The sequence below is a fragment of the Lissotriton vulgaris genome, chromosome 7, assembly GCF_964263255.1.
Source record: "Lissotriton vulgaris chromosome 7, aLisVul1.2, whole genome shotgun sequence".
Lineage (NCBI taxonomy): Eukaryota > Metazoa > Chordata > Amphibia > Caudata > Salamandridae > Lissotriton > Lissotriton vulgaris.
This window is the reverse complement of record NC_141695.1, coordinates 688,868,653-688,891,635: the sequence shown is the minus strand read 5'-3', so window position 1 is coordinate 688,891,635 and position 22,983 is coordinate 688,868,653. Positions and strand designations below refer to the sequence as shown.

Here is a 22,983-nt window from a genome sequence, read left to right as displayed (position 1 = left end):
AAAGTACTCTAGAATCGCAGAGGCAAGCTCGTTTTCTATCGCCATTCTCTCCTCCTTTTTGGCCCTCTGTTGTGGGATATCCTTTGAAGTTATTATGTCTCTTAATGTGGCTTTAAATGCATCCCATATTACATTAATTGGGGCAGTGCCTTTGTTTATATTAAAAAAGGAGCTAATCTCCTTCTCAATCTATGTGCACCATTGTTCTGCTGCTAGATTAAGTTTATTAAAATACCACCTTCTGGATACTCCATTATCTGGCTTTCCTACAATAATTTCTATTTTAATCAAGGCATGATCTGAGAAAGCGTTAACAATATGTTCATATTTACTGACTGTGAGATTATATGAAGTCAGAAAAAATCTAGCCTTGATGCTGAATCATATTTTGCTGAATGACCAGAGTACCCACGTTTGACTGGGTTATTAAAATGCCAGTTATCTATTATATCTAAATCTATCTTGCAGCTAGATAGAGCGATGGCAACTTGTGGTTTATTTTGCCTTCAGTCTGTCTTTGTTGAATCGACAGCGGGGTCCTGTAGAAAATTAAAATCGCCTCCCCATATAATCTGTCCAGGTATACCTGATAGTTATTTTTTAATTGTAAAATAGGGAGCAGGTCATCTATCACTGGTGCATAGATTGTAGCGAGTATAATATTTACCTGGTTTATTTTCCCGTTGAGAAACATCCCTCTTCCTCCCGTATCTGAGTGCGATGCTTCAACATGGAAATGGACGTGTTTGCCTAAAAATATGCCCACCCCCTCTGAGTTGTACCTGATACAGATGCACAATAAAAGCCTGCCCAGTTTTTAAAGATTTTACTAGCATCAGATAAGGTTCGAAAGTGTGTCTCTTGCATAAAGACCACGTCAGGGTGATGCCCTTTAAGCCAACTTTCTATTGCAGAGGCTTTATGTCCATTATTTAACTCGTTAACATTAAAGGACATAATTGTCAATTTATTCCTATTCATCATAGGTCTTTAAAAGTAGGAAGAACTGGTTTGCTTAGGCCACATACCACAACAGAAACGGACTAAAGTGCGACTTGTGCTGAATGTACAAAATTACGCATGTAAACAATAACTCTGAATAATAACCAAATATATCTTTTCCTGATAATAATAGGCAGGCCAAAACATCCTTGATCATGACCTGGTCTTTTCTTCCTAATAGGAAAGAAGCCGACTATATTGCCAGCCAGTGTACTAACCATTCCTATTGTGCAAATCTTCTAAGACCAATGTTTTCCCTCATTTCTGTAAGTCTAAATACAGGGGCTGGATGGATGTAGGTGGGAAATGCAAGTTCCGGGGTTGGGATGCCTGTGACTTTGTGCGCACCCATTAACTTTAACTTCGAAGGGGATTTATTAGGTCATCTCAGATCTCTTCCAACACTAGTAACGTTTGGAGGTTTACTTGTGGCCAGGGCAGGAGTAGAACTTTTTCCCGGGTTGGAAAAAGAGATGTAAGAAAAGTGAATTTGCAATTACTCAGCAGAGTTTTGCATAAAGGAATTTCATATAGTATATGTAAAGCCCACGTTAACCTTAGGGTCTCTTGATGATAAAATAACAGGGTTGTTACACAACTCAGTGCTACTTGTTTTATCGACTAAAGTAGGATGAAACCCTGAGTGGACCCGCCGGTATTGAATTCTGTAACCATGTATATTTTCTCAGGCAAACACAGAATTCACACAAGGTTTCTAGCAGTTTGGTTTCCAGGCATATGTATCTAAAGAAATTCCTGAAAGTCGTACATCTGCACCGATGCAAGATATTTATCTGCTGGTGCACTTTGGTGTCTAGACTTGGCCCTTAAACTTCTTATATACTGATTCTCCCTCACAACACATATTAGCATACATCAAACACATTTTATTAGGGGATGCCTCCGAGAAATGATATCCAAAGCTGTGCAACACTTTAGCTGGACACTTTTCTTAAGTTGAAGTTTTTTGTGTGTATATTTAATTTTGAATCATTGTTAATAATGCAAGCTGATCTCACAGCTAACCGCATTTACTTGCAACGCTGGGCCTAATAGTAATTACATTAATGAATAATATATGCAAGCTCGAACCATTTCACATATAAATAAAAATCATGCTTTACTGGTAGACAATCCTTAAACAAACCTGTAGTGTGAACGGGCAGCCAAAGGGTCTGGGTTTCAAGGGGTGGGATGTTTACTTGTCCATCGGACAAAGTAAACCTGAAACCTTTTTAGTGCTTGCGTAGCTTTGCAGCGCTGCTTCGCTTTGCAAGGCATGCTGTATGAGAGTATGTTTTAGAAGTGGGCTTGAAGCCCTGCCCCTATTTTTCATTGGCTCCCGTCATCAGGGCCGGACTGGCCATAGCGGGCACCGGGCGTTTCCCCGGTAGGCTGCTAGGGCGGGGGCTGGTTTTCGGCCCCTGGGGGGCCTTTTCCGTCACCGGGGGTTGGCAATGTCGGCCCTCGTAACCAAATTGGCTGAAACCGGCCGTTGCAAACTGCTCATCTGCACTCCCCCTGACCACAGGGGAGGGGGCATCTGAGCAGTTTGCCAGGGCCGGTTTGTGTTCTCAGTCCGGCCCTGCCCATCATCATCCATGATTTCCAACACACAATCCCACACCACATAATTCCAGTACACTAAAAAACACACAATTACTATCCACATAATTTCACTGCTCACCATGCCACATAATTCCACACCACACATTTCCATGCCACACAATACCACAACTAACCCTTCGATTCCAAACCACATAATTCCACTCCACACCACATACATCCACTTCACTCTATAATACATAGGTAAATTGCATTGTCATTTACAAGGCCAATAGCTCTAACTCTCACAAATTCAAAACCTATAAGCATTGCACAAAATAAATTCCGTTTCGCAACATGCCACATAATTCCACACCATATAATACTACTTCACCACACAATTGAATGCCACTCAATTCTGCACAACACAACATAATTACACTCCACATATTACCACTCATCGCCACATAATTACACTCCACATAATTACATTCTCATACACTCTTTCTGCTTCTATGTATGGAGTTCATTCAACACTTTTTGCGTAAACTACCTATCCTTCTCTATCTTCCTTTCTATCCTGGGCAGCTCCCCCATCTATTCACCATACCACATTATTCCACTCCACACCACACAATTCCACCCCACACAATTCCACAATTAACAGTCCCAAGCCAACCCACATAATTCTACACCACATACATCCACTCCAAACCAAAACACATGGGTAAAAGCCATTGTCATTTACTACGCCAATAGCTCGAACTCTCACAAATGTGAAACCTATTGCACTGCAAATGCTTGTTGCCTTTGACCTCAAGCAATATGTTCTAAGAAGTGAGCAATAGAAATTGCACTCCCCTGTACATTAGGTGCCACTTTTTCTCTATTTCTTTGACCATGTTGTACATTATGCAAGCGATAGTTAACACACAGGCTGTGCACAAGATACCCCCAATAAACACACTTATGGAGGCAATGTTGTAGGCCCAGCTCTGAATATTGGCCTCATTTTAGTGGAAACTTGCAATTTAGGAGTTTCGCTTCCGGTTATATTAGTCATATTACGCCCTGGTCTCTTTATCACCAATGATGTTACTGTTCTCCCCCACAACCCAGACTTCACTAATCCTCCGCAAGAAGAATGGCTTTTGCTCCCAAATGCCACATTCAATAAACCCATTGGCTGTCCATCTTCAGTATGCCTAGATATCCTGTGTTTCAGATCACCCCGCCTGCACTTCACAGGGATTGAAGTTAGATCCCTGACAGGCACCACACTGCGGCCTTTGTAAATCCCACAAGTAAACCCTTGTAGATGACATAACTCGGTGTCAATGGTGTGTCCCATTCATTAAAACAATAAAGGTGCCATTCTACCACAGTACTAAGGTTCTACCACAGTACTAAGGGCTCTGACATTCTACTCCTAGAGGAGACTCACTTATTAATAAAAACGGAATCTTCCAACTTAAAAAAAAGACTGGGTGGCACAGTTCTCATCAGCACCATTACTCTTCAAGGCTTGCCCTCCACACCTGCTCTCTAGTCAAAGAAATGTGGATGTTGCTATAATCATAAGAGAATGATTCCCACATAAAATTCGCATGACATGGTTGGATCCCTAGGGATGGTATACAGTTATGAAAATGACTTTGCTGGACCTGACATTGACAGGTGTAGTATATGCCCAAAGTGTACATTAACACTACTTTTTGTAGATTTTGCCTCACTGAGTTTAGTTTTGGGCGACCGCCGGGACCTGGTCACTGTACTCCAGTCCATGAAAATGTGGCCTACCTGACAGTAGCAATAACAACTACAGGGTGGTTCTAGATTACTTATTTTTAGATCATGACTTACTTGATATTTGGCACCTTCTACACTTAACTGATAAGGTATATGCTTTTCTAACTCACACTCATGGCAAATCCTCAACCATGGTCTATTTTTTTAAACCGGGGTCATTCCTCCCTGACCTCTGCTACTTTTGTGTACTTGCAGTACAACAAGTTCTAGAATTTCAACTTGTTTATCTGTCATAAGCCCTTTGGGGAAAGCAGGCAAACCGATATAGAATACCATATGACAAAGACGCTCAAGTTATACATATGAGCTATACAATCTTCCTCCAGTTTCAGCTAACAGAGGGCAGGCACTATGGGCAACAAGCAAGGCAACAGGGAGGGACCGCCTGATGCACAACTCAACTATAGCTAAGCAAATTGTATTCAAATTGACAATTGAGACCTGACATTGCAATATAATAATAGTCCATACACACTGCCCCTGATAATCTATCCCTTAAATCTTTCTTTACCTAAGAATCAGAATATATTCTAATTAAATTGAAATGGTGATACTACGAACGTTATGAAAAGGCGGGCAAGCTGTTGTTCTTGCAGCTTCTACAAAGTGAAACTCAAATGTCCATAGACATCACAGTTGCCATTGAATCGCTCATTCTGTAGACCTTGTTGAAAGCTTTCCTGCTTACTGTCAGGCTCTGTATAGTACTGAACACAAATAATGTCCCTAGGTAAAGGCAGATTCCTTGGGAATTCTATAAGCTTGAGACACCCCTTCTGTACCCATGCACTATATCACATTTAAAGTAGCAGAAGCATCTGACACCCTGAGTTCGATTTCTGACCGGGTGCTCAAATTCACAACCTAATAACCTTAATCAGTATTGCCATTAAGATTTTGTCAAGATTTTTATGAATAGGTAATGTAAAGACATCCCACCACAGATCTGCATTTCACAAGTTGTCTTTGTTTCGAGGTGAATATCAAGTAATCGCTAGTGTAACTCCTGTGTCAGACTAGAAGTCTTACATAAGAGGGCTTGGCATTCTCCTTAGACATGAAGAAAGTATTTGACGGCATAAATGGGGCTCCTTCTTCCACACCCTTGAAAGAGCCAGTAACAGAAATGTTATGTCCAAGGTCAGGTGACTAGGTGGCGGTCCAACTGCAAAAGTTAACTATTCTGGGCTCCACACTGTTCCATAAAGATCTGTAAAGGCACATGCCAAGGTTTTCCACAGTCACCGCTTTTCTCCTCCTAACCCTAGAATCATTATTTGCTGTTATCCGTAGCCCCAGGAACATCTATGAGAATCCTGCAACACAGTCCCCATTAAACTTTCCTTTATGCAGATATTTTACTCACACACACCAGAATAATCACCTCTTTCCCTGCATTGATGTTTTGTATACACGCTTATTTTTACAGTTTTCTGGCTACAAAATAAATTTGGGGAAAAGCTAAACACTTCCTATTTCACATAGTTTCACTAAAGCCAATCTTTCTGGGTATCATATGTAGTGATCCTTAAGGATTCAAAATACCCTGGAATTCTGATTATCCGGACAAAAATGACTTTGCCTACTTCTCTCACCTCAACTTATCTATGTGGTGTAGGATACAAACGGTCAAGATGACTGTTGCACCCAGGTATTGGATTCTGCTCTAACTAGTACATAAAACATTATTTACTCAAGTGGGCTCAAATATCAATACCTATGTTTTGGGTGGAAATAGTGCCAAATTGAAGCCTTAGCAACTCCGGGGACGCACTACAACTGGAAGCCTGAGACTCCCACGTCATCCTACTACTACACAGCTCATTTATTGCAACTGATTTACTTTTTCCTTGACTTGACTGATGCACCAACGTGCTGTGTGATTTGCCAATGAAAAAAACTGACAGGGCGCCTTAAAAGTATATTCCCATTCTTTCTGCAAAACTCACTCACTGGAAGAGGATACACAGGTCACTAGCAGTATAACCTCTGCTGCACTATTGTGCCTCCATGTGGCTTAATAATGATTGGAGAGGGCCCACACAGCAGTGCTACGATAAGTTTACTAAGGAGCTCTTCTAGATCCTTTATTCCTTACAGGGACACCCAGAAATGTCACACACCGGTGGACTGAATATGTCCTAGGCATAACCGATTACTGGAGAATCAATTGCTACACTGTTTAGAGAATCATGACAGAACTGCCTAAATCTTCTATATCATAAATCGGACAAATATGTGGATTTGGAATGGCAATACATATCTGAGGACTAAAATTCCATTATTATGCCATGTCGATTTGTCCAAGAGGCACGACTTAAGATTCTATACTTCAGATTTCCAAATAGTTGACATTGATCCCCCTTGAGATTGCACAGAACCGACTCTTTCAGTAACTTGAACTGCTGCATATGTGATCAAGAGAGGTGTGATTGCCCTTGTTTATGTTCTTTCTCGTTAGATATATGTGACAGAGTATTCCTTACTCGCATCTTCCTATAACCCATTGGCTCTCTTATCCAAATTACATGATATTCTTGATGTTAATGGCCACTCCTAGGCGGATAGCAACATCCCTTGAGGCAACCGAGATGTGCATTCTGCACTACTGAAGACCGGGTTCTACTTCTGAGGAATGGTTGACTGAGATAATTAGGTCGGCCCGCTTTGAGTGTGTCATCTATAAGATCAACGATCAAATGACCTCTTTTGACGAAGTGTGGGGTAATTTCTGAGTGATTCTGAACCCTTGTAGAGATATAGGACTGAGCTGGTACCTTCTATCACAATTATTTCCATTCCCTATAGTTTATCTCATAATTCGTATAATGTTTTCTCTGAGTTTTATTGAGACAATCAGCATTTTCCTGCATAAATATCCTACCCTGGCCTGACTGACAGTATGCACATATTATCATGTCCGCTATTTTATGGTATAGTTATTGAAACATGCTGAGGAGACTATCTGTGGATTTCCTAACTTTTATTAAAGTTGTATGGGGATCTACTTACTACTAACCTCTTGCCCACGCTGCACTCACTTACTGTATGGCAACATTTCTAATGTACAGACTAAACATTGTATTGCTTTTTGATTGATGGTCTTAATGTATAGAGTGCCATGGTTTGAAGTTTGTAGTATACATTACCCATATACTTTATATCATTGGATTGGACTACTCCTCTTTCCCTGCCCCGTTTTCCTCCTGGATTCTTAACATGTCTTTTTAGCTTACACAGTATCTACTTGATATTTAGTCATACTTCCTTTCCTGGATTGTTGATAGGTGATATTAATGGTTGTTTTAGTGTGTGTGGGAACTTTCCTTCTTGCGATATGTCACCTGGACAGATACTTCATGCTTACACTCATTGGGGCCTATTCATGAAGGAAAATTAAAGTGAATAGATCTGCATGCGTACATTTAATCTTACACATTGTAGTATATTTACGACTTTCTGCTAGTCACCATTTTTAAGTGTATATTTACTACAAAGTGTAGATTTCCATGTCTCCACCCTTTGAAACAGGAGATGGAACTAGATTTGTGAGTGTAAAAGTTTCTACAAGTAATGTTTCAAACATAGGTGTGGTTTATAACCACCTAAGCAGACATCTCTCAATGGTAAAGCTTTAACGAAAATGTTAACAGTATATTAAACTTTAAAAAAGAAAATGAAAATAATAAAAAAAGTTGTGTTAAATATTTATGTGAGTTAAGTTTATATATTTATTTTAAATGTAGAACAAAATTAAAAAAAATTGCAGCACTATTAAAAGTGTAACTAATTTAAATATATTAAATTAGAACTACCTGAAGTGAAATGTTTATACTTATTTATTATGTATTAAAAATAAAAAAGTTATTATGGAATTAATTTAACTCAATTTAATTATTTTGTTTAATTGGTTGCACTGATTTTTTAATGTTAGCATAAAGTAATATTTATTTATTGTTGATATATAATTTTATAGCACTAATATTTTAAAAAGTTTAAATTAATTTATTTTAACATTATTTCTAGTGGGGTTCTATATTAAGTTCCTGTCTCTGAAGTATATTTTTTGGCTAGAGTAACTTTAGACTACAAGTTTGTTAATAGCCATGGGTTTACACTTTTCTGGGTGTGTGCTTGTCTCTTCTTAAACTCCTCCTTAGCCCTTTCTAAACCCCTCCCATTTAGTAGTAGGTATTCCTCCAGCCACTCCTCCTTGTCCCTCCTACATTTACTACTAAGTTGTATTCTAAATTTACATGTGAGAGGCTCTCCCCATAGAAAATATAGGAGGGACAGGGGTTTGGATTTTCAATTTTAGGTTTGTGAATTGCATTTTATAGTAAGTAGTACTACTTTATGTACTGCAAAATGCAGCTTTCTTTATCTAAATAAAGAATTGTTGCAAAGGAATGGCTTCATAGAGAGTAGTATAAGTAGTGGCATGGAAATTGAATGATTCAAATCCGAAATGTGTATCTGCTGGTTGAGAACCTCAAAGTATCTTTATCATAGTGGTATCAAAACACAGCACTTGTATCCCAAAGCTTTGTATGTATGTATGTATGTATAGGCATTTATATAGCGCACTACTTACCCGTAGGGTCCCAAGGCGCTTCGACCGCTGCGAAACCCTTCCTGGCTTCCCTGAGAGATGGTCCCTTAATGGGTATCTCCAGGGTGAGACCAGGCATCCCCGGCGGTCTGGCGGGGCCGTTAGTGAAGATGAGGCAAGCTAATGCCCAGAGTTGCCGAGTGTGATCGCTGATCAGAGTGGGCACCGAGGCGAGAGAATTATCGAGTCCGCTGACCCTGGTCCAGAAACCTGCCGCGCCGGGAATCTAAGAAAGTCTCTGGAAATATTCGGAGCCCGTAACAGAATCGTAAGAAGTGCATTTATCAGAGAGCTGTTGTTGACTGAAAAGGACTAGATTGTTGTGATTAGAAATTTTCTGTAGTGGCTTTGTTATATTGGGTTGATTCTTTATGCACTGCTTTAAGCTGTTGATCAATTTTGAAAGGTGGTTTGAAATTGATTTTAAAATGTTTTCGAAAAGGCCTTTAATATAGTGAGTACAATCAAGTCCGTCTTTGCCCTCTACAGTTCCCACTTGTGCGTTTTGATGGCTGCTAAGGTTCTCCAACACAGCAAGGGCATTTTTAAGAAGTGGGACTGAATAACTGTTAACTGTTAGCATTCTAGAAATTGTGTTTTAATGACTTCATCCTTGATAGGAAGGTCTTTAATGTCCTACATCTTAAGGGTAGTGCCTGCTTTCTTTTGTTTGGTATTGTCTCTGACTTTCCTGATCTTTGCTGTTAAAAGCTCTATTGTGGAAGTCTATTTACCTCTCACAGTCGATTGCAAGGGCAGGGTAGGCAACGGAGAGCTTCATTTTAGTCCAAACCACTAAATTCATGTCTTACACTTATTGCATTAATGCCCATATTTGGAGATTTGGATGGCAGCTTTTCACTTGAATATTCAAAAAGCTATTGTTCGTGTGTTAGCACAAGAAGCTTACTCGCCCAATAGAAGACACTGCATTGTGACTTTACTGCAGAAAAATAGCGCAGCTTGCTGTACATTTGATGTAAGTGGCAAAAGTAAGTAAACCGAGTAAATTTGCCCTGTGATCATATTGAGAGTCAATTTAATGTTCTAATGGAACTGTTAATGTCTGTAGCTCAAAAATGGCAAGAGCATATCCCAGCTGACATTGCCCGTCTTGGTCATGTATGAAGAGGTTGAGGTCTGTTGTCCATCTGGAGGAGGTTAGAGGAGAACTGTGCATCAGGGTTGAGCAGAGTTTTCATATTGGTGAGTTCAAATGGCAAAGCTGCAGGATTCGTTTAAGGTACACAAATGGACGGTTGCAATCTCTTCACAGTGCTTTAGAGGAACAAAAATTCACTTTGGACAAGATATGTGGTTCAGGTGTGTCCTATTGAGAAAACGACTAAAGGACGAAAACAGACCCCCCCCCAAAAAAATACTAAAGTGGTGTATGCCAGAAAGAACAACGATTAACAGTCAAATATTGAAAAAGCTACATCATCGAAGTCCTGGCGTAGTTGTATGTAAAGTTAGAAAGAAAAGGTGTCATTTTTAAATCTATTCCAGCAAACAAAAGTGTCATACCTGCTAATTTGGTACCAGCTGTTGAGCTAAAAGCACCATTTGGAAGGTGCATGTCAAACACCCTGTCCAGAGCACCTGAAACACCTGTCAAGCCTTGACCGCAGCAGTGCCTCACCTCATTAGAGTAATAGATCTTGCTGGTCCCCACTTGTTGGAGTGTGGAGCATGGTTCAGATCATCCATGGTGGGACACCAAGCACCTGTTGCATTTGTAAAAGTAAGGTGCATGATGCTCCATTTGAGCCCATATACCCCTTCTAAATCAGAAACTAGAATCAAGGATTTCGTATTTCTTTTTTACTTCAGGGTTGTTTTCATGTGAACTATTGTGTGGATGTGGATTTCATTTTCTAGTATGATCCTCACTACAAAATTGAATTTTCCTTGATTGTATAAAAGCGAAGATCGCATCAAGGGGGCAATGTTATACTTTTATAACTTAAAAGGAATTGTTGGTCTGTGTTCCATGTACTACCTTTCATTTTGCCAACACATAGCATCCCTTTCGATGACTGATCTTTCACTTTACATAATGAATTAAAAGAGCTATCTGTGGATGCAATTACTCTAACAACAGTCACTTGAAACAAACGTATTTGGTCTCGGCTCCTACTTCAATCGGGTAATTATCAATGGAAATAAATGCTTATTTAAAACACGTTGGCTATGAATGACATATTGTTATTTTTGTTATGAATAAAGTAATTATTTAGCACAGGAAATGTGAAACAGGCATGTTTTGCATTATTGTCATTCTTTCTGTACAAGGACCAAAGTTAATGCCTTTTGTGATTAAGCTTGCATTTTTTTGTGTAGGTGTATCTTGTTCCTAAGAATTTGGCTCGAAAGCGTGTCTGGAATAAAAAGTACCCGATTTGCATCGAACTCGGTAGACAAGATGACTTTATGTCTAAGACCCAGACAGATAAAGATAACGAAGAAGAAAGGCTGCCCACAGAAAGTCTTGACCTTGCCATTGAAGAAGGCAAGAAAACAGCTCCTTTACAAGATGGCGGGAAAACAGGTGGCCAAAAGGACCAAGTGCTTTATCTGTTTGGAAGGACCGGCAGGGAGAAAGAGGACTGGTTTCGGAGATTTCTTCTGGCCTCCAAGTCCAAATCAGATCTGAAGAAATCCAGTAACCTCCCTGGAAGTAAATCAGGTAGGTGAATGCACAGTACGATTTTGAGATTTCCAGGTTGATGTATCCTATCAGTATCTCTCCAGTATTTATAATCCAGGCATAAATCTGCATTTTCTTTTAATTACAAAGACATGCATGCTCCGTGCCCTTATTTCCCTTAAAACGGCAGTGCCATACATCGTAGGCCTAGTGATAGAGTGATGTACTGCCGTTGGAACAGACACAAGTTTCCTGCTTTGCACATACTAACAACTGATGAAGTGGTCAGGACATGAGCCATTAATGCAATGACTGCCAGGTTCTAATATTTTTATTTGATCTGTTAGAGTCGTCTAGCTGCAGATTCCTTACCTAAGAATATTACCCCCTTGTCAAACTGGATCTGGAAATTTTCAAGCAGTATCCGCTGCGCGTTGGTAGGTGGCATTGGTCGGCTCAGCTGTGGTGTCTGCAACGAAAATGTGCGCGGTGCCTCCATAGGTGCCACTCCAGCATGCTGGTGTCAGTTCTTTTCTTTCCATGGTAGTCCGTGCAGATCCAAAGAGAGCTACCCCCAGTCAATTTTTTACTAACTTTTTTTACTTTTGTCGACGCTTTTTTGAGATTTATATATCCTGGTGTGTTAGGGAAATCCTTTAAGAAGCCAGCAGGTTTAAACCATGTGATGACTGTCACGGCCAGATATCTGTAACTGACCCTCATTTTGTTTGCCTCCGGCGCTTGGAGCGGGCCTACAACTTCAAGACCTGTGAGGACTGCCGCCCCATGAATTTCAAGGTGATTAGGCAATGGTTCCTCAAGCTCCTCACTGCCTGAAGTCAAATTACCCCATGATGCTCTCGATCCCGGGACCACTCGGGGAGGCGCTGTCAACTATTGTTCTCTTGATCCAAGGTAAGGTGTAAGTTCCACAAGAAAACAGAGTGGAAGCGTATAATAATAATAATAATAAAGACATTTATAGAGCGCATGGAAAATAGTACGCCATTTCGGCGTGTCCCCGCGCTAAAAGAAGAGGCGAGAAACTCATAAGGGGGAGAAGACAGTACGAGGCAAGGGGCAATTAAATAGGCTATAAGGAGAACAGATGAGTTTTAAGTTGCCGTCGGAAAATGGTTTCTGAAGGCTCCAGGCGGAGATGGCTGGGAAGTTTATTCCATGCTATTGCAGCCGCCACTCTGAAAGACCAACCTCCCATTTTTTCTCTCCCATAGCGGTAGGTCATAAGCGTGCCCATACCGCTAGATCTAAGTGATCTGCGTGGTTCATACCTGGTAACCAGACCTGTCAGATAGCTGGGGGCTTTATTCCAGATGATCTGATGACATATTAGGAGTGCTTTGTACTGTATTCTTTTTTTCACTGGAAGCCAGTGGAGGGCATCCAGGGTGGTTTTAGAGTTGGCTCTTCGAGGGAGTCTAAGCACTAGGCGGGCTGCAGCATTTTGCAATATCTGGAGTCTTCCAATGCTTTTACAAGAAGCTCCCAGGAAAAGAACATTTCCATAATCGAGGCGTGACGTTATCAGTGCCTGTGTCATAGTGCGCCGGGCCTCCAAAGGAAGGAGATCTAGGGTTTTGTTGAGAGTCTTTAGGACTCCAAAGCACTTGCCTACTAGACGGTTGATGTGTGTCTCATAAGAGAGTGTGGGATCCATCCATATCCCTAAATTTTTGGCTTCAGTACATGGTGTAGGCATATCGCCTAAACAGCTTGGCCACCAATCACATGTCCAAAGCCGTTGATCACCACCAACCACCAGGACTTCTGTCTTGGATCCGTTTAGTTTAAGGCAGTGCGAGTCCATCCAAGTGGCCAGTGCTTGCATACAGGCTCTGAAGTTATTAGCTTCAGCAGCCGGCGTTTGAGTGAGGGTGAGTAAGAGCTGTGTATCGTCGGCGTAGGATACAATCTCTACGCCGAACAATTGAACTAACTCAGCCAGGGGGGCCATATATAGGTTAAAAAGGGTAGGACTTAAGGCAGAGCCCTGTGGCACCCCCTGTTCCAATACCCACTCTTCAAACTGGAAAGAGCCACGTTGAACCTGAAAGCTTCTGCCTGTCAGAAACGATTTAAGCCAACCGAGTGCTCTATCAGTCACACCTCTTCTGTTCAGACACTGTAGCAAGATGATATGTGCTACAGTGTCGAACGCTGCGCTAAGGTCTAGCATGACCAGTGCTATGGTCAGGCCTGCGTCAGCTCCTTGACGTAGAGTTTCGGTGGCTCTTAATAGGGCCGTCTCAGTAGAGAAGCCTCTTTGGAACACCGATTGTGAGGGGTGTAGGAGATAGTTCTTCTCCGCAAATGCCATCAATTGCACATTTGCAATTTTCTCTGCAATTTTAGCTGTATAGGGTAGCAGAGAAATAGGTCGTAGGTTCTCCAGGACATTAAGACTAACATTGGGTTTTTTCCTGATAGGTAGTACAATTGCCTTTTTCCAGTTTCTTGGCAGGGTCTGGGAGTCAAAGGATGTTGCAAGGACATGGCGGATGTATGGTTCTAAAGTAGCTATACTTGCGCCCAGGACCTTTGGAGGAGCGGGGTCACGTGGAGAGCCCGATTTTATGCTAGTACAGATGGTTGCAAGTTCTTTACTGGGTGGTACGGTAAAGCATTCTAACCTCGGTTTTGAATTTGCCAACTCTAGTTCCTTCAGTTCAGTGAAGGTTTCTCCAGCCACAGGATGTGTGGAGAAAGAGCTGTATATTTTCTTAACCTTGTTGGCAAAGTATTCTGCCACCTTGTTACATTCCATGACAGAATCAGCTTCCGGAGAATTGGAGAGTGAGACGACTGAGATTTCTTTATATATTTTGAAGAGTTCTCTAGATGAGCAGTCTGCCTCGCTAATTCTGTTTCCATAGAAGGTTGCTTTAGCAGCTCTGACCTGTTTTTGATAACTTCTCTGGGCTGTTCTGTATTGAAGTTTAGTGCAGTCATTCTTATCCTTGCGCCACAATCTTTCTAGCTTTTTGCACCCTGATCTGACCGACTGCAGATCCATATTGTACCATGGTGCCGATCTCTTAGCTCTATTTCCTTTTTTGTCCGTGGATAAAGGGGCTACCTTATTCAGGGCGTCAAGGATTCGGGTATCTAGGTTTAGATTTGCACTTTCACTATCTGAGCCTCCCGGCATCCCACCTAAGCTTAGCGTCTCGTTAAAAATGTGTTGGGAAAATTTGTTCCATTTGCGGTAAGGGTAGCTATTATTGCCACTCAATTGGGGGGCACGCTTGCTTGCCGTGTTAATTTCAAAAGGGACTAGAAAGTGGTCTGTCCAGGGAAGTGGATTAGGAGTATTCGTGGTTATGCCCTCCCAGTTGGCGAACACCGGGTCCAATAGATGGCCATGAATATGAGTGGGTTTTAGGTTTTTTAGAATCAGATTCGTATTTTGTAATTCCTGCTTCATATCGATGACTTCCTTTAACTGGATATCATCAAAGTGAATATTTAGATCGCCCAGGAGGAGGACCTTCCTGTGTCTCAGCGCTAAATGGGCAAGATATTCTTGTAGACTTGGTCTAAAATTTCCCAGAGTTCAGAGTTTCCCAGAGCCGGAAACCCCCCCACCCAACTCAAGAAGTTTTATGAGACTATGCACCTCATTTTTGGGCAGCCTTACCCCTCTGAAGTGACTTCAGGCTCCACCGGTACAGGAGGGACCCCTACTGATTCTGCCAGTTGGGCCTCTTGGATCCTGTTCTGGGTCAGGAGCCTCGCCAACTGCAAGACTGTGACCTTCCGCAGCGCCCACTACATTGCTGTCTCTCCTAGCACACCTGACGCCCTGCTGTGGCCCGACCCCATTGTTATACCCAACTCCGACATGAAGCCGGATGGTATTTACTCGACACCTACAGGTACTGTGCCGGGCGTGACTGAGCCATTGCCTTTTTCTTTTGACTGGCCTGGAGAGGGTGACAATTGGGAGGGGTCAAAGGACCCTTATGGTTACCATCATCCCCTTGATGACACAGATGACAACTGGTACTGAAACTGGTGGATGCCAGTGGTTTGGAAAACTCACCAGACACTGGATTGGGCTCTCCCCCTACCATGGCTATGGAGAAGAGTTCCTCATTCGGAATGGTTTTGGAGAGTTCAACTGATGTCTTGGACCTTTAGTGGCAGTCAATACGAACATAAAGAGGTGATTCAGCCTTGAGGCACCCTTTCTCAACCTTTCTTCCCATTAAAAGAAGCCCTTACAGATGTCCTCCTTGGGGCTCCTGTGTACAGGATGATGGTCCCTCACCATCGCCTTGCTCCTGGGGACCCGTTTCCTCACCCAGCACCCCACCCCAGAGAGCTTGGTGGCTCAAGCCTTCATTCCAGGATAAATCCAGGAGCTGTCCTTACCATCTCCACCGGTTAGGGAATCAAAAAGGCTGGATACCTTCGGTAGGAGATTTTCTCTTCTGTCAACCTAGCACTGCGGCTAGTGAACACCACATACCTTTCAGGCTGATACCAGCACACTGTGTGTCCCAAGCCATACTCTCTCAAGCAATTGCTAATGGATGGGATGAGGCAAAGTTCAGCATAAGAAATGAACTTGAAGCAACCGATTTGCTGGGTACAGTGATTTCATCGTCAGTAGCCCTGAGATGCCATGCCTGGCAGAGAACGGCTGGCTTCTTGGGAAATGTCCAAGCTTTGCTCATGGACATGCTCACTGATGGCCTTCGCCACTTTGGTGAGAAGGCAGACTCACTGCTGAAGCTCTTTAAGGATAGCAGCGCTATAGCCTGGCCTTTGGGCCTATCCCTGGCCCCTTGCCAACCCCAATCTGCCTTTTGCCCCTTCCGTGACCACTGTAGGGGCTACCAACTGCATCCTTCCCTGCCCAGTCACCAAGGCAACAGGGTTCCCAGCCCCTTCATGGCCCTGGTCACGGCTCCCACATATCATGTGGTACCTCTAGCCATATGTTGGGTTAGTTTCACCTTGTTAACTGCTTCCTGAAAAAGGAGAAGTTCAAAATGGTCCCCTTAGCTCAGGTCCTGTCTGCCTTGGACCCTGGAGACTGGATGGTGTGTTGGACTTTCAGAACGCATATTTCCACTTCCTGTCATGCCAGCCCACAGGTGCTACCTGGAGGTCATGGTGGGCCAAGAGCATTTTCAGCTGTCCACGCTCTCCTTGGGTCTCACCAGTGCCCTTGGGTGTTTGTGAAAGTGATGGTGGTGGTTGCACCACATCTGCACAGGTCCGGGGTTCCAGTCTTTCCCTTCTTCGATGATTGACTGTTGAAGGCAGGCTCATCCCAGGCAGTCATCTCCCAGCTCCAGACTATGACAAACGTACTGCATTCACAATCAACATGCCAAAGTCACACCTGACTCCCTCCCAGATGCTCCCTTTCATTGGCCCATTCTCGACACAGTGCAATTTCTGGACTATCCTCCAGAACGGCGAGTCCAGAATATTCAAGCAACCTTTATTTTTGTTTTTAGATTTGTTTCTTTCATGTTTCCCCCCAAAAAACATAACAATAACAGGTAAGTCTTCAACATTGTAGCATTGTAACCTTTAACATTACTTTATTCCATGCCTGTGGGGAACTTCTCACCCTACGGCGAAGAGGGGGGGGTAGGGGGAGGAGGTGGAATCTGTTCCATTATATAGATAACAATTGTAGACTGAGCCCAGACCCGTCATTCCCAGTCTTTCCATCACTCACACTGTCTGCATTCATGCACCTAGACTCCCCCGGTATCGCTCATTATTTATGGCTGTGCCACTACGAGCTATTCATCGCGCAGAGGCTCCTGCACTTAGACCCTCCCTCTTCATGCACCCCTTCCACCAGTTGTTCCAGCATCTTTCCCCATATAGTCAGGGCTCGTTCTGCATGTTCGTCCGTTTGCGCCTTTTTCAATCTGCATTCTTCTGCCACTACCCATTCTCTCAGGTCTCCTAGCCATTTATATAAATACAGCAGCTCAGTAATCTCCGTTCCAGCTGCCACAAACTGATGTCATAGCAATGTGCCTATCCCCCTTTAGTGCTGCACACAGGCGGGACATAAGTCCCCTACTGGTTCCAGTAAACGTTAACGACTCCTCAGATTCTCCCGAGAAGTCCTTCCATATCTCGAACACCATGCAGAAGAGTTTGGCATACAACAGGAACTGCCCCGCTCCAAATAGGCCTTGGTCATTGTAATAAAGGAGTAATTGAGGTAGAGGTGTCCCGTTCACTGAGACATATCCATCGTTGATTGTATCCTTTAAAAGGGCAGAAACCACCAGACTGGTAGCAAACGAGCATTCGGGGGTGTCCTCCACACATTTCACTGCTAATTTCCACGTTTTTACCACCTCTCTCACCACATATGGGCAGTCCTGTGGCACCCATAAAGTGTTTAGAGAGGTCAGCGACCTCCACCAGCCCAGCCAGAAGCGTGTTTCCCCATTCTCCTCCTCCGAGTACCAAGCGTTGTGTATTGTAATTGACCGGCCAGGTAGTTTAGCAGCAAGTCGGGGAGGCCAAATCCGCCCTCGGCAGGATCTAATTTTAAGAGTTCAAGTTTAACACTACTCCTCCTACCCGCCTACACTAGTGACACTAGCCGGCTGTGCAATACTGTAAATGTGGACCATGAGATGTTGCATATAGATTTCTGCAAAACGTGAAGACATTGGGGTAGGAGGACCATCTTACCTAGGTCTACCCTGCCTATCACCAAGAGCGGCAGCGTATTCCAAAATGTCACCCTTCCCCGCAGACCAGAGGGCAACGCGGCCCATTTTCAGGTCGTATTGGAGGCTCAGCGTATGTGCAATATGCATAACCAGATATTGGAATTTCACCAACTCCAATGAAAACTCTGTCCGGGAAAGTGCCTCCGCCAGGTGGCCCACAAGGTGCCCCAGGGGAAAGAGAATCATCTTTGTCTAATTGATATGTAGTACAGAGGCCCGTCCAAAGTCCTCTAATATGCCCAGAAGTATCGGCACTGAGTGCTCCAGACAGTTCAAATAAACAAGCGTAGCATCCGCCTATATAGACACAATGTGTGTGGGAGGGCCCACCTGTATGCCCCAATCACTAAGGTCCTGCCTGAGGAGTATCGCCAGCTGATCCATCGCCAGCCGGAAAAGCATTGGTGATGGAGGGTAGCCCTGTCTCGTCCTCCTTCTGACATGGATTGGCCCAGAACTCACATTCCCTGTTCGCACTCTCACAGTGGGCTCAGCGTATAATAAACACACCCAGGACAGGAATTCCGGTCCCAGTTCCATACGTCGCGGCACTTCCCAAAGATGCATTCAGCCCAGGGTATTGAAAGCCTTTGCAATGCCCAGTGCCACAAGGCTGGCTCCATTTTCGTCCAGAAGCGAGTACAGCACATGTATGAGGCACCACAGATTAATCTGCATTGATTCCCATCCAGCAGATGAGGCACCACCTCTTAAACCCACGCAGCCACTAGTTTGGAGAATATTTGTGTTCCCACTCCAAGCATAGACAGCGGTCTGTAGGACACTGGGGCTCTTGGTTCTCTATTGGGCTCTGGGATCATAACGATCAGGGTGTCCATCATAAATGGGGGCAACTCACCGCTCCGCCGTGCCTCCTGCAATGTCTCTAACAACGTCGGGCCACCAGGCCAGAGGAGGTCTGGTAGTACTATTACCTCTTCAACCGTATCTTCCTCTCAAGTTCCTCCCTCAGTGCAGCTGGCTGCCTGGGAACCGCAGTCTGATTTAGTACGGCCTCAGCCTCCATCAGGGACCCTGTGGCTGGGGCCTCACACACATCTGCCATGTGATCTCATAGCAGGGAGTTTATCCCAGCCTGACACCTCAACAAGGTTCTGTCTGGGTGGAGTAAAGACTGGATTATCGGGGGTCTTTTTCTCCTAAGCAACCATGCCAACATGCTCCCTGACTCACTCCCCTCCCTGTGCAGCCTCTGTCGGTATTTGCTCCTCGTTTAACAATCCAGCCTGTCCCATAGTGCCTCCATCTCACGCTGGCCTCCAAGAGGTCCACACCCTCCATCTGTGTAGTACCAGCCTGCTGCTGCAACCGAGTCTACACCTGTTCCTGCTTCTGTAGGTCTTGTTCCAGTTGTTTTCTACCACCCCCCACACATGACATGCCTTCACCCCGTATCATTGCCTTCAGGGCGCTCCACTCTGTACGCAGAGCAACGTCAATCCGTAGTTGTTCGCAAAGAAGCCTGACTGCCCCTCTTGTGTCTCTTCCCGAAACAGAGGATCGTGCAGTACCTCCGATCGTAGTCGCCATAGTGGCACCCACCAGGCACTGCCCCCTCAACACATACTCTGCTATCAGTGGCACATGATCCGTTAGAAATCAAACCTGATATTGTGCCTCCTGCTCCAAAGGCGCGCAGTCCTCTGTTATCAGAACCCTGTTGCAGCGACTGTGGGCTTCATGTGCTGGAGTGAAACGGGAGCATCCTCAGACAACCTGGTGGAGCTCCCTCCAGATATCCATACAATCCATATGCTCCATAGTCACCTTGAGTCCAGCTGCCATATTGGGTTTGGTTCCTTGCCTTGGGGGATATCTGTCTAATAGCCCCTCCAGCTCACAGTTAAAGTCGCCAACCCATGTCAATGGTACCCCTACATACAGGAGCAATTCCCTTTCCAGCATACCAAGAAATTCCCGGTCATCAACAATGAGTGTATACACATTAAGTAAACACCTAGTGCACCGTGTACCAAAACTAAACATCCTTGGATGTCTGCCTTGTAGCCCCGGATCTGAAAGGGGACCTGTGGAGCCACCCGCATGGAAACCCCCAAGTGAATCAAGAATAAGTTGAGGAAAAAATCTGTCCCCTACACTTTTTCATTAGTTTCTGCGCCTCCCTCTCGATGAGGTGCGTTTCCTGCAGCGGTGCAATGTGTACCCTCATTCCGCACAAATAGGCTTTCACTCTACAGCGCCTTACATAGATATTCAGGCCTCACACATTTCACGTTGCCATTCGGATGCAGTCTACCATATCTGTCAATCGTGTTCCCCTACCCACCACCACCACAGGTCCAGGCCGAACTCCCCTCGGGCCCACAGGGCCAAGCGGCCCCACCCCATCTGCACACTTGTCGCAGGTTTCGCTCAAAAGCATGCTGCATAAAAACAAAGTGACTTCTCCTGCCCACCCTCCTCCCCCCGGGTAAACACTCAAGAAGCAAACTTGTGTCTTCCTACTCATGCCACGCTCCTTCCACGTGGGTTTCATTTTTCTTTAGCAGAAAGACCGATATTAAGTTCATTGGGGTGCTCCTAATTTCGTCGATGTAAAAGGAAAACCTTAACTTGGAGTTCCACTATAAAATGAATCCTTTGTTGTCTGCATTGAAAATGGGCAGAGACGAGGATACGCCCTGAGTTACTAAACTTTGCTGAGACACAAGGTCCAGCCCTTCATCCATTCATTCTCTCTCGTCAGATTGCCTTCCAAGAAGAACAAAAACCATTTGAATACCTCAGTGGTAGCGTTTACCAATGAGTCCTGTTCACTGAGGACGACTGCATACAGGGCTTGATCCGCCAAGTACCCCCAAGGTCATTCACAAATTAGTTTAATATGGGTATTAAGTTACTTCTTAAAGCCAATAAGATTCTGAGTTCTGTTAGTAAATGATGAGGCCATCAAATATTTTTTTGTTTTTTTACATAACACTGGTAAAGAATAATGAAGGTAATTAAATACAGTGCAGTCCTAAAAGTGTAATGATGGAACCCCAGAAGTTAAGTCTTATATTGCTGCTATATCTGTAAAAGGAAACTAGGTAACTCTTTTTGGATAAACTTCATAAACCATCCGGATAACAAAAGCATTACAGTTGTGTGTACAACTTTAAAAATGCAGGATGCTCTAAAAGCTGGCTTGTGGCTTATTTATGGTTTAGAACGTCCATTAACTCAGCAGAAAGAACATTGTTTGGTATGTCAGTGGTGAAGAATATCCTGGCTGCAAATCTGCATTTTCTTTGCCGTGGAAGAAGTGCATTCAGATTTGACCCTAACTTTGATTGCCTTTCTTTACTGATCAGGCAACAATGCTGTACTAGGGTAAAGTAAATGACTGCCTTGAGCATGCCAGCCTTCACTCCAGGTTAGCTTGGAATCCTCACTAGTCATGCTGCTGGCAGAGGACTAGACTTTACCACGGACTAAAAATGGCTGAAACCCTTGAACTGATGTTTGTTTGGGTGGTTCTGAGGGTCTTTGTTTACCTTTTCAGCCTGATAGGCAGAACCACTCTGGAACCAATAGAACAAGGCATCTTCAGGAAGCACTAGGCTTCTCTGTCTTTCTAATCAGTGTGTTGTGCACCTTAGATTTCAATTAGCTACAACAGGCTCGGCTCATGTGAGAGATTGCAGATGGTGCATGTAATGAATCTGCATTGAAATCGACCACAATCTATTTGTTGTGGCCCTTGAGGAGGCTACTGCCCAGCTGATTCTCTCCTTTATGATGCTGTCTTGGGCTCCCGTTGATCAGGAGAGCTGACTGGAGCTGGAAGTTGTCTGGCAATTTATTACTGACATAGCACAATAGATCTTTTTGAAACCTTGTGAAGGACTGCGCGCATCTCTTGTATAGTATGAATGTATAAAGCTTTTCCAAAACAAGTGGGACCTTCCATAGGAGATCCAGCTCGCCCTCTTCCCCCCCCCCCCACACTCCCATCACGATTTGAAAATCTATGCCACTTGCTATAATTATTAATCCCCTGTAAGCATGCAAGACCAGGATCAATTATTTCTGTAAACCTGTTATTTTAAATATTCCTCCAAGCTTTTCCTGCAATTATCTGCCTGGAATAACACATCCTACACGTGGCAAGATATACTTTACTGTGTAAAGAATCTTGTGGCCACTAAGGATTAGGTCCATACTATATGAACATTTGAAATAATGGTAAAGTTCTTACAACAGCCAAGGATGTTTTTACTTTTTTTTTCATTTAACATAAAAGTAATACGCATCTTTCGTGTGCAACCAATGTGCACGTATACAAAATCCCTCATCTCCACATGAGCCCTGAAGCTCCAAGTCACCCAACACAATTGGCATGTCATGTTCACAGTTGGAGAGGAAGACGCCGACCTCTGACTACTATGTCACTAGATATTCAAAGCTACCACTCTGGATGTTTCCACCCTCCCTACCAGGGTACCACCTCGCCAGAGACATTATCATCCAACTACTTTTAAGCTTGCATACATGTTCATCTCTAAAAATGCATACATCTCTATAGATTTTTCACAGTTAAACAGGAGAAAAGATGCCCCCTTTTCCCCTATAATCATGAAACATTCCGTAATGGGTAC

General features: G+C 43.7%; 1 protein-coding gene across 4 annotated transcripts in view; it reads left to right on the top strand.

The window, feature by feature from the left end:
* TEX2 (testis expressed 2) overlaps nt 1-22,983 on the top strand; it is a 716,722-nt gene that overhangs the window by 476,836 nt on the left and 216,903 nt on the right. For all 4 annotated transcript variants that reach the window (XM_086930910.1, XM_086930912.1, XM_086930911.1 and 1 more), the window contains exon 4: nt 11,312-11,657. In XM_086930910.1, the coding sequence (XP_086787036.1) occupies nt 11,312-11,657 (346 nt within the window). The remainder of the gene's footprint in view (nt 1-11,311; nt 11,658-22,983) is intronic.